Here is a 16,243-nt window from a genome sequence, read left to right as displayed (position 1 = left end):
GGTATTTTTCGGGTAAACCTGAAAGCTTTTCAGGATACCCGGGTTTTACCCGGAGTTGGCCTTATGTCGTCTAAGTTCATGGCCCCCGACCATGAGGGTCTAAGTCTGAGCCCGGCTCCGTGCGGGGGCTAAGTTGAGCGCTTGCTCGCTGCAGAGGCTAAGTGTAGAGCGACCCTCTAGCCCTACTACCCAACCATTCCTGGCAGTGTTGAATATTTACCGGTATATGGGAGTTTTTGGCTAATCAAACCCTAGGCCTGAACTAATCAAAAAGTGGTACGGGATACCAGTTGCCTCACGGAAATCAAAGCGAGTCGGAGTGCCTTCTTGGTGGCAAAATCGGCAAAATCGGCAAAATACCGGGTATTTTGCGGGTATACCTGGAAAAACCCAGATAAGTTGAGCCTCTTGGCGGCCAGCTCGAGCAACTCCCCCTTGGTGTCGGGTCGCGCGACCTTTTTGCCGACCTCCAAGCCCAGATAGCGCACCGTGATCCTCGTCGGCATCCGCGCGGGGGCGCCCTGCTGCCGGGCCCCGGTGGCCCGCCACGTAGGTGCGACGTGCCCGCCGAAACATCGGTTCAAAACGACGTTCACAGCGCCAATTTGCCAATTTGGCCCCAGCTCTTCGGCTCGCTCCGCTCGCCGGCGAGTTGGTTGGTTGCTGGCAGCACCCCAGCACCGGGGGGTCCTGCGAGCTGTTGGTTGCCGCTCGATTCACAGCACTGTGCGGAACAGGTGTTGCAACCTGGAGAAGAACATCCAGTTGGCCTCGAGCCATGACGTTGCCGTGCCGTCGAGGTTGCCTGCAGCCAGCACCAAGGGCCCGCTAGCCGCGACGGGGGCCATCGCCGATGCTGTCACAGGAGGCCCGGGGCGCACAACCGCCCTGTGCAACTCAGAGCCTCTCCCTTTAACCAAGAACTGCCTGCACGCGCGCCTGGCCCGCCGGGGTGCGCTTCACCTTCAGAAGTTGCATCGGATCAAGCATCGCTCCCGAACGCGCCCGGTCTCGCGCACCTTCTCCCGGTGTGAGCGGTGGCGGTGCCTGGCGTCGCCGAGAGGTGCCCGGCGCTTTGCGATGGAAGGCGCAACTCCAACTAGACATATAGACATATAGAGGAATTAGACACTCAGTTGCACGTCAGTGCATGCGAGAAAGAGGAAACTAGGCGAGGGGGGGTCACTGCGCCTTCTGCCACTCTCGGATCATCCGACGCAGCGAGTGGTTTGGGAAGATACAAGTGTGGTCGAGCTCGCCCCCTGTCAGAGGACTCGTCGACTTGGTCGCGAGCCAGCGCTCGATCGCCGTCCGCTCGTATGAGTGCCCATCCGCCGCCATCACCGGGTCGCTCATCACCTCGGTCGTGATCGGGCAGACGAAGTCGTCCGGCGGCTCCTCCTCCTCCACCGAAGGTGGCCTCTCTGCAGCCAAAGAGGTCGAGGCTTGCTCGTCGGGCGCCCGCCTCTCCTCCAGCCTCGCGCTCTCCTCTAGCGCCGCCGCCAACTCCGCCTCCTCTCCCGCCGCCAGCGCTGCCTCATCCTCAGGCTCCCGCGACGACCCAGCGCCGCCGCCTCCGCCCTTCCCCTTCTTCTTCTTCTTCTTGCCCTTCTTGCTCTCCTTGTCGCGCCCCCCCGCCTCCTTCTCCGCCTCCTCCTCCGCCAGCAGCACCTCGGCATGCCGCGTCGCCTCCGCCTCTGCCGCCGCTCTCACCGCCTCCCTCATCTCCGCCTCCGCCGCCGCCTCCGCCGCCGCATGCTCCTCGATGGCGCGCACGCACTCGGCGTGGCCATTCCTCTTGGCAATCTGCAGCGCCGTCCTGCCGTTCTCCGAGCGCAGTGACGTGTCCGCGCCCGCCCGTAGCAAACGGAGCACGATGGCGGTGCGGCCTTGGATGGCGGCGACCATCAGCGCGGTGCCGCCGTCGCTGTCCTGCTCGTCGACCTCTGCGCCGTGCCGAAGCAGCAGCTCGACCACCCGCTCGTGGCCTTCCTGGGCGGCGAGCATCAGTGCGGTGCCGCCGTCGCTGTGCTGCTGGTCGATCTCCGCGCCGCGCCGCAGCAGCAACTCGACCACCCGCTCGTGGCCGTGGTGGGCGGCGAGCATCAGCGCGGTGCCGCCTCTGCTGTCCTGCTGGTTGATCTCCGCGCCGCGCTGCAGCAGCAGGTCGACCACCGGCTCGTGGCCGTGAGCGGCGGCGCTCATCAGCGCGGTGACGCCGTTGCTGTCCTGCATGTTGATCTCCGCGCCGCGCTGCAGCAGCAGCTCGACCACCCGCTCGTGGCCGAAGCTGGCGGCGTCCATCAGCGCGGTGAAGCCGTTGCCGTTCTGCGTGTTGATCTCCGCGCCGCGCTGCAGCAGCAAGTCGACCACCCACTCGTGGCCGCAGCGGGCGGCGAACATCAGCGCGGTGACGCCGCTCTCGTTGCCTACCCCGCAAGTCGCATTGACCCGCCCGCCGCTGTCGAGCCACGCTAGCAGCGCCGCCTCGTCGCCTTGGAGGGCTGCTTGCCTGGCCTCTGCGGGAAGGATGCCCAATGAGCTCGAAGAGGCCGCGGCACTCGCGCCCGCCACCGCCTCGCCCGAGGAAGCGCCGCCCGCGCCGCCCGCCGCCGCCTCGCGCCGGCTCGCAGTCACCTCCGCGACGTGCTGCCGGAAGGCCTCGACGCACGCGCTGTGGCCCCCTTCCTTCGCCAGTTGCAGCGCGGACTTGCCGCTTTCAGTGCGCAGCTTTGTATCCGCGCCCGCCCGCAGCAGGCGGAGCACGACGGCGGGGTGACCTTTGCTGGCGGCGAGCATCAGCGCGGTGACGCCTTTGCTGTTCTGCATGTTGATCTCCGCGCCGCGCTGCAGCAGCAGGTCGACCACCCGCTCGTGGCCGTGAGCGGCGGCTAGCATCAGCGCGGTGCCGCCTTCGCTCCTCTGCAAGTTGGCATCCGCGCCGCGTTGCAGCAGCAGCTCGACCACCCGCTCGTGGCCGTTGGTGGCGGCGTGCATCAGCGCGGTGTGGCCTCTGCTGTCCTGCTGGTTGATCTCCGCGCCGCGCTGCAGCAGCAGCTCGACCACTCGCTCGTGGCCTTTGGTGGCGGCGAGCGCCAGCGCGGTGATGCCGCTCACATTGCCTACCCCGCAAGTCGCGTTGACCCGCCCGCCACTGTCGAGCCACGCCAGCAGCGCCGCCTCGTCGCCTCGCCCAGCCGCTCTCGCCGCCTCTGCGGGAAGGCTGCCCAAGCCGGAAGAAGCCGCGGCACTCGCTCCCGCCGCCGAGCATGCGCCGCCCGCGCCGCTCGAGACCGGCATCTCGTACCGCAGAAGAAAAGAATTTAAAAACCATGTGAAGAATGTCGCAGGACAACTCTCTCTCACAGCAGACAGGCTCGACACAGGTGCGAACTGGCGCGTGCTAGTACTATCACAGGCACACCACCGGAGCCGCCTAAGCGACTCCGTTAAGAACGGCAATGCACTTAGCCCCGTGCACAATGCCGCTGTCCCCGCACGCTAGCTCGTTCACCGTCTGCCACGCCACGGCGGTGTGGAGAACGACAGACAAGCGCTGCATCTGCAGCCCGTGCCAGTTCTTGGTGGTCCATGTGACCTCATCGAGGTGCTGAGCTTGCGAAAGTTTGTTACTCAGCTGGTCCGCCGCCTGCCACACTCACACACACACACACACACGCCGCCTGCCGAAGAATGAATCAAACTCGCCAGAAAAGAATTTACGATTGCGGCCCGCGCAGGCGCCGGCTTTGTCTCGTCCCTTCTTTTGGACCTCCGCAGCTCTCTTCCTGGCCACTGCCCCCCTCGTCCCGACTGTTGTGGGACTACTCGGTCAAGCCTTGATTGCCATTCCAGCCGTCACCGTGATCTGCATTGCCAGATGCTGCTGCAGCGAAGCACCGGCGCCAGTGCCGGCGCTGGAGCCCACGGATGCTGAGCAGACCAAGGGTGACACGTCAGCCGCTCCTAGACCTGCCACCAAGCCGCCTCGCCTTCTTTTCCTCGACAATCTCAAGTCAGCATTCACTGCGATTGTTGCGTCTTTCACGTCACGTGCACGTTTGCCGGCTACAATGTTGGCAATTACTATTCTTCTTTCCAGCCGTTCGCGCAGTCGGTCCTCCTGCTGTTCCAGTGCTTCTTCATGTGAGCTCGGCCAGTGCCCAGAACAGTGCGTTAGGGCTACAGCTGCTGGCGTAGTCCATCGCCCGCGCACGCGCGCCGGCCTTGAGGTGGTTCCACCAACAACTGGCCCAGGGGTTGAGACCCTGCGGCGTTCACGAACGGACCCGCCTCGGTATGGCTAACCTGTTGGCGAGCGGTGCCTATTGGCGCTGCGACGGCGACTGCCAGGAACATGCAAGCAGACCGTATGGCAAGGCTGGCACCGTGGCTGTGCGCTCAGCGAAGAGGACAGCCACCCTTTGAAGACGCTGATCTCGGGCCCTCTGGGCCCTCTGCTTTTTAAAGCAGCGCTCCCCTCTACCCATTTGTAATTAATCTCACATGGCACATGCACGCCCAACACGTTGTTTTGACTCTAGAGCCGGTCCCCTCCATTGAGCATTGTTTTTTACAACTCTCTCTCACAGCAAACAGGCTCGACACAGGTGCGAACTGGCGCGTGAAAGCACTGAAAAAAGAATTTTACAACGAAACTCCCTCGTGTGTGAAAAAAGAATTCTCACACAACCTGCGCCACCAGGCCAGCGAGCCGTCTTATTACCAGGTTGCAACACCTGTTCCGCACACTGCTGTGAACGCTGCTGGTTGCCGCCGGTTGAGCAGCACCCCGTCCCCATCCAGGTTGTTGGTTGCTGCCCCAGGTCCCGCACTATGTAGGTGCACGCTTCAGCAGCGTACACCTCGATCCTGTACCGTGTTTGTTATATAACCCCCCTCAATGATGCAATGAACACACCAGTGAGGGAGGGCGAGACGATCGAGGGGTCCCGTACCATGCGGAATCGACCCTATCCCACCAGTGCAACAGTGCGGGTGGAATGCCCCGTTCTCAGTGCTTGTTCGGGTACGTGGCTCGCACGTCCCTTCGAGTCGCTGTGACTGTCCCGTCCACGTCGCCCGTCGGTCGGCAAAGCCGACGACCTATGGTGCAATACAGGCCGCTCGTAGGGGAGGCCGCAAAGATGCGCGAGGCCGGCGTAGATAAGTTGAGCCTCTTGGCGGCCAGCTCGAGCAACTCCCCCTTGGTGTCGGGTCGCGCGACCTTTTTGCCGACCTCCAAGCCCAGATAGCGCACCGTGATCCTCGTCGGCATCCGCGCGGGGCGGGCCCCGGTGGCCCGCCACGTAGGTGCGACGTGCCCGCCGAAACATCGGTTCAAAACGACGTTCACAGCGCCAATTCGGCCCCAGCTCTTCGGCTCGCTCCGCTCGCCGGTGAGTTGGTTGGTTGCTGGCAGCACCCCAGCACCGGGTGGTCCTGAGAGCTGTTGGTTGCCGCTCGATTCACAGCACAGTGCGGAACAGGTGTTGCAACCTGGGCCCACTGCCTCGCAGCGCTCGCTAGCGTCCTGTGCCGCGGCCGCCGAGCTGGGCTGCACGCGCTCCTTTCCCCTGCTAAACAATAACCGCAGCACGTCCCCAACGACTACCCTCCTACACAGAACCGACCTCTCGTGTACACATCAGTCTCGTACAAGGACACTCACCATTGGCGGCTACCGACACGCTGCTCGTACGATTCTTTGCAGACTGACCATGCCCCCGCCTAGCCAGCGCTGCCCCGACCTGGCAGCGGCGCGCCACCCGGTCATCGCAATGCGCCCTGTCAGCAGAAGCACCCGCTGACAATGTGCGCGTCCATGACAACCACGGCTCCATGGCGAATTCATATCTAGCCCTGCGCCCTCGAGTGCCGATATCGCATATGGCAGCGTCAGCGAGGTCAGACTCATTACGCCGCAGTCTTCCGCTATTTGAACAAACGCTCGGGCTTGAAGGGCTTGAAGACAGCGAATGGCCTTCCCACCTGGCCTTGTCCATGCATTCGCGCAAGAGTCCCAATCAATCTCCTCACCGATTCTCCTTCTGCCTGGGACCAGCCCTCCGAGGCCTTGACCGCGTCGCGGCGACAACATGCCTTGGCGCGTTTCCCCTCTGGTGTACAGTAGCACGTCTGACGCGAACGGCTACAGCCTTGCTCTCCACGACCACGGTCTCGTCCATGAACCTCGGTTGGTCAGGAGCCATCTCCATGTCCCCCGCTACTGTAGGTGGGCGCCGCTCGCGCACACCCAGTTGCAACCGTCAACTCTAGACCCCGTCAACTCTAGAGTGTCGACCACGACTCCCGACACGGGAACACTGCACCTCATTCAGCCACAGACGCCGCAGCAGTAGATACCCGCCGGGCGTGTCCTCTGTCCTGACTTGACACGCGGCGATGGCGACTGAGCAGCCTGCGAGCTCACTGCCCTGCCTTGATTCCTTCGGACACTAATCTTACCGTGCCCCATGTTCACGTGCGGCCGTTTTACCAGGCGCCCAACGGACAGCCGCGCCGCGATTTTTTTCCTGCCCTATCTTGGCCGTGCGGAGCATTTTCTTTTTTTCCTGGGGTTTCCGTCACCCCAAAGTCGGCAGCACGCCATCCTCGCTGCCAAACCCTGCCTCGCCGTCGCACGCTGCCCGGGCCCGGACACGCAGGTCCGCCAAAGTCAGCGGCCAGAAAAGTCAAGGCGGCAGACGGTCGTCGAGCAAGAGTTGCCGCTGCTGCAGCTGCCGTACCTCGGCCATGCAGCACGTGCTGCTTCCGGCACTGCTCTCGTTCCCATCGCTCCGGCGCAACAGCTCGTCGTGTGCCAAGCGGTCTCTGTTCAATCCAGTCTTTTCGTTGCCGGGCCGCGTGCGAGATCCGGCCGTGCGTCTGAATGAGGCCGGTGAGGCCGAGCTCTTCTTCACTTACTTCCGTGGCAATCCGGCGGCGATGTTCACCAGCGCAGGCGCCAAGGACTACTACGTCTCGCGCGTCGTCACTCGAGACTGGCAGACCTTCAGCGAGCCCAGCGACATTACTCCGCCCGGCTTTGCCTCGCCCGACGCGCCGATCCGCTGGGACAACGCCACCATCATCGCTTTCCAGGCCTACCCGGACAAGTCGCTCGGAGGCAAGTCCTCGGGCCTGTTCTTCTCGCGGCGCGACGACGGCAGCGAGATCTGGAGCGAGCCGCGCCCCTTCCTGCGCGAGGCGCTCACGCTGCCGTGGAATACCGGAGGGCGCGCAGACGACGCCACACAATTTCGCCGCCACATTTGTTCTTTAGGCGGATATTTCTTTTTAGGCGCGCCATCGACCCCACACTCGTGCTCGACTCGGAGGGGCGGCTGCACTGCTTCTTTGTGGGGAGCACGAAGCGGCAGAGGGGCGATCGGCGGCGGGCAAACCTGCTCGGCCAGGCGGTGAGCACCGACCCCGACCTGCAGAGGTGGGAGGTGCAGCCGAGCAGGCCGGTGGGATGCCTCTCCCGAGCGGAGCGGGCGAGGCGCTGCACGGTGCGCCCCGTAGGTTCTCTCGCGCGAGGCGCCGCTCATCGGGACGTCGAGCCGCGCGCCGGACGGCGTCGAGAACGTCGCCGTCTTCCGGCGCCGTTCCGACGCCGTCATGATCTACAGCGAGGGGCTCAAGTCGCAGCACCTCGCGCACGCGGTCTCGAAGGACGACCTGATCTCGTGGCAGCGGCGGGGCGCCCTCTCGGTGGGCGAGGCGCGCTGGACGGCGGGCCGGTACGGCGCTCCCTTCGTCTGGGCCGAGGGCGACTGCTGGTGGATGGCACTGATGGGCGAGGCGGAGACGCAGACGCACCAGTCCGCGATCGGCCTGCTGCACTCGAGCGACGGCGTGCACTGGCAGCTTTTGCCGGAGGCCGCCGGCGTCGAGATGGGCCTCCCGCTCCGCCGCTCCGGCGTCGCGAGGAGGGGAGGCGACGGTGCCGACGGCGAGAGAGAGGCGGAGGGTTGAGGGAGAGCGCGTCTTATCGAGTCTTATGCACTTGGAGCACTTGGAGTGCAGTCGGTAACCTCACATCCAGGGCCGAGGAGCTAAGAAGCGCACCCAGCGGGCCGGAAAAGAAAGAAAACATGCAGGCCAAGGGAGGGATGGGAGGACGGCACGCCGGATTTCGGTCATCATAAATTACATTTCTTTTTCGTCGCGCTGCCGCAGCCGGACGCCTGCGCGCATAGCGACACATGAACTGTGAGCAGATAGCACTCGAGGAGCTGCACGTGGAGCGCTTCCAGCTCAAGGAGGTGCTGAAAATCCTGCTCCACTCCATCATTTTCCAGCGGGCGCTCGGCGAGTGCCGGCTCCGCGACGTCGACTCGGAGCTGTTTGACATCTCGTGCGCCGCCAGCCCTGCATCGGCGGAAATGGCGGCCCTCGCTGACTTCCGCTCGCGCGGCGCCAGGTACGTGCGATGTGACTCCAGGCTGGTCGAGGCGCGGGTGGAGGAGCATGCCGAGGCCTTCTCCTCTGCGATCGAGCGAGGCGCCCGCGTGTCGCTCGCCTTCTTTGAGCGGCGCGCGCGCCAGGCGGCCTTCGGTCTCTTCCGCTCCGAGGCGCGACCCGGGCCTGCTCCTCGCGAGACGACGCCCGCTTCGCTCAGCCTCCCTCCCGGCTCCGGCGCAGGAGCGCGTCGTCTGGGAGCGCTGGACCATCCCGCTGGTCGTCGTGCCGAACTTTGCGCAGCTGCACCGGCACATGGGCGGCGCGCAGATGCCGCCGGGCGCGCACGGCGCCGGCCGCTCGACCGAGGCAGACAGCCAGGACGAGGAGAGCCGGAGGCGACAGGCGTCGCTCGAGGCGCCGCCACTCCCCCCGCCCTCCTCGGTAGAGCTGGGAGCTCACCCCGCGCTCTCTCTGGGCTTGGGCAGGCCGTGCTGCGCCGGCGGATCGAGTTCATCCTGACCGTCGCGAGCGGGCGGCGAGAGCACATACCGCCCGCCGACGGCCTCGGAGGAGAGGCTTTGTGGTTCGAGATCTCTACCGACGCCGACAGCTGGTCCGGCCTCGACTTGCTCAAGCAGCTGCTCTCGAGCCCGCCGCAGCTCGGATCTGGATAGCCAAAGGGTTGGTGGACCTACTGTTGGCCAAACTTAATAGCCCGCTTTTGAATAAACAGACCGTGTATATTACACGTTTATGCTGTAGCACGGTGAGGGCCACGGCGCGCCGTAAGAGCACACGGTCGTGCCGACGGCCGACGGGCTCACGGCCTCGGCTCGCCCGCCGAGCCCGAGAGGCGCGCCCAGGCGGTCTCTCGCTCTCTCGCTCGCTCTCGCCTCTCTCCTCGCTCTCTCCTCTCTCTCTCCGGACTCGGTCTCTCTACCCGCTCCTGCCTCCTCCCCCCTCCCCCGCCCCCCCCTCCCCCGGCCTCGCTGCCCCACCCCTCCCCCCTCCCAAGCACGCGTGCAGCCGCAGTGCAGCCCTCCCTCCCCCCCCCCTTCATGACGCGGGTTCCCCCTCGATGGCCGCGGCTAGCTCGCGGCGAAGAGCTCGACGTACCTGCTCCCCATGTTCTTGTGGTTCATCCCCAGCGCGCGCTGCGCCTCCGCCGGCGATGAGAATGTGACCCACGCCTCGCCGCTCGGTCTCCCGTCCCGCTGGCCGAGCACGATGCCGCCCGGCAGGACGTGGAAGCCGTTGAAGAAGCGATAGACGTCGTCCACCGTGGCGCGGAAGGGCAGCCCGCGCATCCGCAGCGTGCCCGCCTTCCCGCCGCCCGGGTGGCCGGGCATGCCGCCGGGCATGCCGCCCATCGCGTAGCCCGGCCCGCCCATCGGCGGCTGCATGCCCGCGAAGCCAGCCGGCTGGCTGTACGATCCGCTGTACGGGCCGCCGTACATGCCGTAGGGGGGCGGCGCGCCATGCATCTGCAAGCTGTTGGACATGTACCCCCCCACAAACTGCTCGAGCGCCTGGATCATCTCCGCGCGGCTCACGCGGAAAAGCTCGACGTAGCGGCCGCCCATGTGCTGCCGGTCCTGCCGCACGAGGGGCGCAGCACACGGTCAGCACACGGTCAGGGTGACGCCGCGTACGCCGACCGCCGCGGGAGTGCGAGGAGGGCGGCCCATGCCGTGCCTAGGGCCTGACTGCGGTGGGGTGCATCCGAGCACGTGCCGTCTCGTCTCGTCTCGAGGCGCTGGTTGCAACTGCGTTGGGAGGCCGCGGCCCTGCATCTACGGCGCCACCTTTGACATGGCGCGCTCGCGGTCCTCCGGCGAGGAGAACTCGACGTACGCCTCGCCGGTCGGCTGCTCGCGCTCGTTGAACATCAGGTGCACCCCGTTGAGCGGCACCGACAGGCCCGCGAAGAACTCGAGGATGTCGTTGCGCGTCACTTTGTATGGCAGCCCGCGCATCTTGACCACCGAATCGACGACGCCCATGCCGCCCGGCGCGCCCATCGCGCCGCCGTACATGGGCGGCCCCATGGGGGAGAAGGTCGGGTAGGGCGCGTAGGGCATCCCGCTGCCCGCGCCCATCCCCATCTGCATCTGCACCGGCGCCAGGTTGTTGGACTTGTTTGCGCGCGAGAGCGCCTGGTGCATCTGCTCCAGGTTCGAGCGAAACACCTCGACGTAGCGAGTGCCGATGGACGCGCGGTCCTTGGCCAGCGCCGCGTCGGCCGCCTCCTCGGACCCAAACTCAACGAACGCCTCCCCGTTTGGCCGCGAGTTGGTGCCGAGGACGAGGTGGACGGCCATGGCGCCGTTGGGGATGTGGTAGCCCTGGAAGAATTGCATGATTGCGTCCTGCGTCACGTTGAAGGGCAAGCCGCGCAGGCGCACGATGCCCTGCGCAGGCGGGGGGCGCCGAGGGCGTCGGCGCGAGGTGTCGGAGCAAGCGAGCCGTCCGCGCGGCGAGGCGGCCGGCGAGGCGGCCGGCGAGGCGGGGCGCGGCGCGGCCTCGCAGCCTGGGAGGGGAGTGGCGGCGCACGTTGGACGCCGGAGCCCCGTTGCCCTCCGCCCAGGTGCTGCCCGATGCGCCCTGCTGCGCGTTGGGCGCCGTCTGCGCCTGGCTCGCCTCGGACTCGCTGGAGAGGAAAACCTCGATGTAGCGCGAACCCAGGTGGCGGTGGTTGAGCAGCTGCACCGCCTGGTCCCCCATCGCCTCGGGCATCTCGACGAACTGCACAAGCAAAGCGTGTGGGTGCTCAGGCGGCGGGCGGCGAGCGGCGCACTCGGGCCGGCGCGGGAGGTCGGCAGAGCGGCGGCGGCGCAGTGCGCTGGCGCTGCAGCGCACCGCCTCGCCGCTCTTGCGGCCATACGCGTTGAAGGTGAAGATGACGCGCAGGACGCTGATAGGCCCTCCGGGCGTCGACCCAAACCACTGCGCCACCTCCTGCTCGGTGGTGACGAATGGCAGGCCACGCAGGCGGACGTAAGACGACGCGGAAGAGGGCGACTGCAGCGGCGCGGGGGGCAGCGGCTCTGCCGTCGGCTGCTGCAGCGGCGCAGGGACGGTCGGCTCGGCCGCCGCAGAGGTGGGTGCAGGGAGCATCGTTCGCCGAAGACGGGCCTGCAGCGCAGAGATGGGAAACGCGTGACGGTGCGGGAGGCCCCACCGCGACGGCGTGGCGACTTGCGCGCACCGGAGGGAGAGCGTGGGCAAAAGCGCTGTCTGGCACACACCGCCGCGAGTAGAAAAAGAAAAGTTGCTCTATAGTAGGTTTTGGTGCCACATGAGCAACGGCTAGCACCACATGTCCACATCCCCTTCCCGCCGCATCGCCTTCGTCTCCTCGCCGCGCAGCAAGGTGTAGTTCGGGCCCACCTCCGCCACACTGTCCAGTGTCCACAGCACGTGGCCATAGCGGGTCAGCAAGCCCTAAACCTGTCTGGCACCGCCGCGAGGGTAGAAAAAGAAAAGTGGGTCCAGCGCCGCTAGCGCTACCTCGGCTCCCGCAGAGTGTACCTGAGGGAGGGTGTAGAGGATGACGACACTGCTTCGGCAGCGTGCACCTCGATCCTGTACCGTGTGGTTTGTTATGACCCCCCCCAATGAACACACCAGTGAGGGTGGGCGAGACGATCGAGGGGTCCCGTACCATGCGGAACCGACCCTATCCAGTGCTCAAGTGCTCAAGGATGTAGAGTGTAGAGCACTGTAGAGCTGTAGAGATGTAGAGCGCTGTAGAGCTGTAGAGCTCTACATCCGCCGCGTGACGAACTGCCTGCGTTGTAGAGCGATGTAGAGCGCGATTTTGCTGTAGAGTTTGTTGTAGAGGCTCTACAGCCAAACCGCCGGGAAGGCAGTGACTCAAAGAGGTCGAGCCGCGCTAATGGGGTGTCTCCGAGCTTACTGGAGCTCTGATGGACGGCCCGGACTATCCCTGACACACAGAGAGTCACTCTGACGGCACAAAACAAAACTATAACTGCGTCATGACCAGGCACCAGCCTGCCATACGTCGCCGGTGCCGCATTCGTCGCTGTGCTTCTTTAGCAGGCGGTGGACTGTCGGCTGCGAGGACGGTCGCATTTGCGCGAGGCGAGGCGAGCATTCAGGCGCGTTGCATGCGCCATGACTCGCGCCAGCGTGTGCGGGAGCTCCTGGCTGAGCATTGAGTCCAGGCGAGTTCCGCTGGCCACTATCGCTACGCCGAGCCGAGCTGACGCGCCGAGGCGCCGGCCAGTCGCAGCCGTGAGGCATGCCACAGCAGCAGAGGCACCTCCCACCCATTGGGCGGGCAGACAGAAGGCCAGGGCAGCACTGGCAAGTGCAACGCGCCTCATGTCGGAGAGCGACCGTGCCTCGTTCGCGCTTACGATGTAGAGTTTGTTGTAGAGATTTCACGTTGTAGAGCGCCTCTACATCGCTCTACAACGCAGGCAGTTCGTCACGCGGCGGATGTAGAGCTCTACAGCTCTACAGCGCTCTACATCTCTACAGCTCTACAGCGCTCTACACTCTACATCCTCTACACCCTCCCTCAGGAGTGTACGAACATCCGCGGACACGATGGCCCGCTCTGCGAAATAGTGAGGGGGGCGCGAGGGGTTGGGGAGAGGCACGAGGAGGGCGGCGGATCTCAACCGACTGTGGAGGGATGACCCTTCGTTCGCCAGACGACGCAGGGTAGACGACACGGGGGCGGGGGGGGAGGCGGAGCAGACGCGCAGGCAGGGCGTCAGGGCGAGAGATGAGGGGGGAGGAGCAGGACTTTCACGGCCACGCCCTACCTCGCCACAAACAAAGTCAAAACAAAGAAAACGCTGCGCAATGACCGCATGCTAGGCTCTGGTGCCACATGAGCAACGGCTAGCACCACATCCCCTTCTTTATAAAAAATCCCTGTGTGGTGGCGGCGTGCCGGCCGTTTCCCCATTGGCATTGCTCTCCTTGGAGCGGCTGGTTTGCGGCTTTACGCGGACCGTCGCGGTACGAGGCCGGCGGCGGCGGCGCGACCCTCGACACGCAAAACGTGGACCCTCGCCCCCGAGGTCTCTTGGGTCGCCTAAGCGCAAGGTTTTACCTGACAGCGAGCGGCGGCCTGCTCTAACAGACAGCGGCGGCAGCCAGCCATGCCTCCCACGAATTCGCTCGATCGCTCCCACGCTAGCCATGCATGCATGGCGAGCAATCGCGTAACGGAGGCTCGCGGCTTTTTGTGGCTGGCTTTGACGGCTTCTCCCGCCTTCCAGCTTCCTACTGTTTGGCTTTTTTCTTTCTTTTTCTGCCTCATCGATCTCAAGAGAGAGTCGTGATTTCTTGTTGGTTGGTTTTCTAAAATCTCTCTCAAAAGATTCTAAAATCTCTCTCTCGATCTCATACTTCTCATCGATCATCGATCCGATCGGCTTCGGCGCCGACGTCTGCCCTTCCTTGCCCTCGCGGCTTCTCTCGCCTCACGCTGACTGTGTTGTTAAATCACAGCGGGGCCAGGGGACGGAATTGCCCTGCACTTGGAGCACTTGGAGTGCGGTCATCAACCTCACGTCCAGGACCGGGGAGCTGAGAAGCGCACCCTGTCTTGACAGATTACCTGGGTACTCTCGCTCGTGCCCGCCGGTCACGTCGCGGTCTCGCGCGCGCGACACGCGCGCCCCGTCTCTGTCGCTGTCGCTGGTTCCTGCGCCCCCCCCCCCCCTCCCCGGTTGTTGTGCGCGTGTATATGCTGCTGCTTCTTTGCCGCGTTGCCATCGGCGGCGTCTTTCCACCCGCTGCTGTGCAAGGCGAGGCGGCGCGCGCCGCTCAGAGTGAGCGCAGCCCCCATCCGCTGCCACCACCGCTGCCGTCGCCGCCACCATTGCCAGCGCTGCCACCACCACTCCCTCCGCCACCTTCGCCGCCACTGCCACCCCCGCCGCCGTCGCCGTACTCGCTGCCCCCGCAGTCGCCGCCGCAGCCGCAGTTTGAGTTTCAGCCGCCGCAGCCGCTGCATGACGCGGCGTGCATCGACCAGAGCGAGGGAATGCCTCTGTCGCCACCACACCCGCCGCCGCCGCCGCCGCCGCCGCCGCCGCCGCCGCCGCTTCCCGCCGCAAACGCCGCCGCTGCCGCAACCACCACTGTCCTCTCCGCAGAGTCGCCTCAGCTGCTTTCACAGCCACCGCCGCCGGCGCTGCCGGGGGTCTTGGCGGCGGCGTGCACCGACCATAGCGAGGAATGCGTTGCTTGGGCAGCACAAGGTGAGTGCGTTGCGAACGAAGGCTACATGCTCAAGTCTTGCGCACGTGCGTGTGACGTGTGCGGGCTTCCTTCGCACGACGCGAAGGCCTTGTTGGAAGTGCGACATGCCAGTGATATGTGCATTAACCTCCACGAGAGCTGCGTCTCCTGGGCCGACCGCGGAGAATGCACCTCCAACAAAGATTACATGATGAAGAATTGCGCGAGGGCGTGCAGCATCTGCGGCCTCAAGTTCTACTACACCGGGCCGGATACGACCCGCGACGACGGCTCCACCCTGCTGCGCGGAGAGCGAGGTCAGGTGGTGGGACCCGCCTCGTTGAGAACCCACTTTCGCAAGGGACTCCGAATGCGGTTCGGTGGCAGCATCATTGATGTGGACATATACCTTGAGCAGCTCAGCAGTGACCCACCGCTCGCCAGGCAAGAGCCGCCGCCGCCGCCGCCCGGCTGCTCTGACCGCGACCAGTCGGGGGCGTGCGCAGCTTGGGCCGCCGCTGGCGTGTGCGAGGAACGACCGATCTACATGAACACCTACTGCGCGCGCACGTGCGACACGTGCGATGAGAGCAAACTGCTGTTGTACGCTCGTGAAGCCTTCAACGATCCCGTGCGCTTCTTCCACTTCTTGGTTTGGGCCGCTCGTGAAAACTTGAGCGATCCCAGCTTTTTGGTTGAGGCCTTCGCGATGCTGCTACTGGTGGAAATGGTGGTTTACTTCGAGCTCGATCGATGTATGTATCGGCGATTGCTGAAGCTGCGGGCGGCGGCGGTGGCGGCGAGAGGCCATGCGCGCCGAACGGCGGCGATGGCAGCGAATGAGGCGGAGGCGGCGCGGCGAGCGGAGGCGTTGCTGGCGGAGCTCGAGGAGGATAGGAAGACGGCGGAGCGTGCCAAGGCGAGCAGGAAGGGCCAGAACAAGAAGGCCAAGGCTAGAAGAACCAAAGGCGGCGGGGGTGGCACGGCCGGGCCGCCGCAGGAGTCCGAGGAGCCAGCGGCTGAGGAGGCAAAGGCGCTCGAGGAGAGCGCGAGGCCGGAGGAAGGGGGTCCGGTGGGCGGAGCCGCCACGCCAGGTGGGCCATCAATCATCTCGCTGGCCGACGCCAACATCAGCACGGGGCGCCCGGCAGTCCCCGAGTCGACCGTCGGAGGTCAGACCACGTGCATTGTCTGCTTCACCAACCCCAAATCCCACATAGCGACGCCGTGCGGCCACGTGTGTGCTTGCGGCCTGTGCTCGGTCAAGATGGACAAGTGCCCCATCTGCCGCGCGCCGGTGGAGAGGTGGTTTCTGGTGCATGTGGCGTGACGGCATGGCGCATGCTCAGAGGGCACGAGCAACGGAGCGTTGAGTGTCTCTCTCCTGTCGCCAGTCGTGGGCGTGGATATAGGGGTCCGATCTGGGAACTAAGGTTGCTTGTACTACTATGTCTTGGTGTGGGGCCCAGTTTGCTCTCTATGTCTATACCCCCCCCCCCCCCCGCTGCGCGCTGGCCCTGCTGCGTGCTCTGGTGCTGCGGTGCTGCGCCATCGGATGCAACGTACGATTACAGACATAAAGGAGAAAATCATCAGCAAAAACAAA

At 65.1% G+C, this 16,243-nt stretch overlaps 4 protein-coding genes across 4 annotated transcripts; 2 read left to right on the top strand and 2 right to left on the bottom strand.

The window, feature by feature from the left end:
• Positions 1 to 1,182: 1,182 nt before the first annotated feature.
• On the bottom strand, positions 1,183 to 3,562 carry EMIHUDRAFT_214595 (hypothetical protein; the record flags this gene model as incomplete). The annotated part of the gene is made up of 2 exons (XM_005763676.1): positions 1,183 to 1,420; positions 3,468 to 3,562. 2 exons carry the CDS (start codon positions 3,560 to 3,562, stop codon positions 1,183 to 1,185), a joined length of 333 nt encoding a protein of 110 aa, XP_005763733.1.
• Positions 3,563 to 8,184: 4,622 nt separating this feature from the next.
• EMIHUDRAFT_437602 (hypothetical protein) lies at positions 8,185 to 9,157 on the top strand. Its single transcript, XM_005763675.1, has 4 exons — positions 8,185 to 8,362; positions 8,429 to 8,579; positions 8,650 to 8,823; positions 8,895 to 9,157. Exons 1-4 carry the CDS (start codon positions 8,211 to 8,213, stop codon positions 9,081 to 9,083), a joined length of 666 nt encoding a protein of 221 aa, XP_005763732.1. The 5' UTR covers positions 8,185 to 8,210; the 3' UTR covers positions 9,084 to 9,157.
• A 778-nt stretch (positions 9,158 to 9,935) lies between these two features.
• On the bottom strand, positions 9,936 to 10,817 carry EMIHUDRAFT_55470 (hypothetical protein; the record flags this gene model as incomplete). Its single annotated transcript, XM_005763674.1, has 3 exons — positions 9,936 to 10,004; positions 10,215 to 10,494; positions 10,546 to 10,817. Coding segments are annotated over 3 exons (621 nt in total), but the record flags the coding sequence as incomplete, so codon positions are not given.
• Positions 10,818 to 13,256: 2,439 nt separating this feature from the next.
• Positions 13,257 to 15,967, top strand: EMIHUDRAFT_214589 (hypothetical protein; the record flags this gene model as incomplete). The annotated part of the gene is made up of 4 exons (XM_005763673.1): positions 13,257 to 13,269; positions 14,553 to 14,954; positions 15,144 to 15,367; positions 15,557 to 15,967. 4 exons carry the CDS (start codon positions 13,257 to 13,259, stop codon positions 15,965 to 15,967), a joined length of 1,050 nt encoding a protein of 349 aa, XP_005763730.1.
• Between the last annotated feature and the right edge of the window lie 276 nt (positions 15,968 to 16,243).

The sequence above is a fragment of the Emiliania huxleyi genome (assembly GCF_000372725.1).
Source record: "Emiliania huxleyi CCMP1516 unplaced genomic scaffold EMIHUscaffold_62, whole genome shotgun sequence".
Lineage (NCBI taxonomy): Eukaryota > Haptophyta > Isochrysidales > Noelaerhabdaceae > Emiliania > Emiliania huxleyi.
This window is presented reverse-complemented; position numbering and strand designations above follow the sequence as displayed.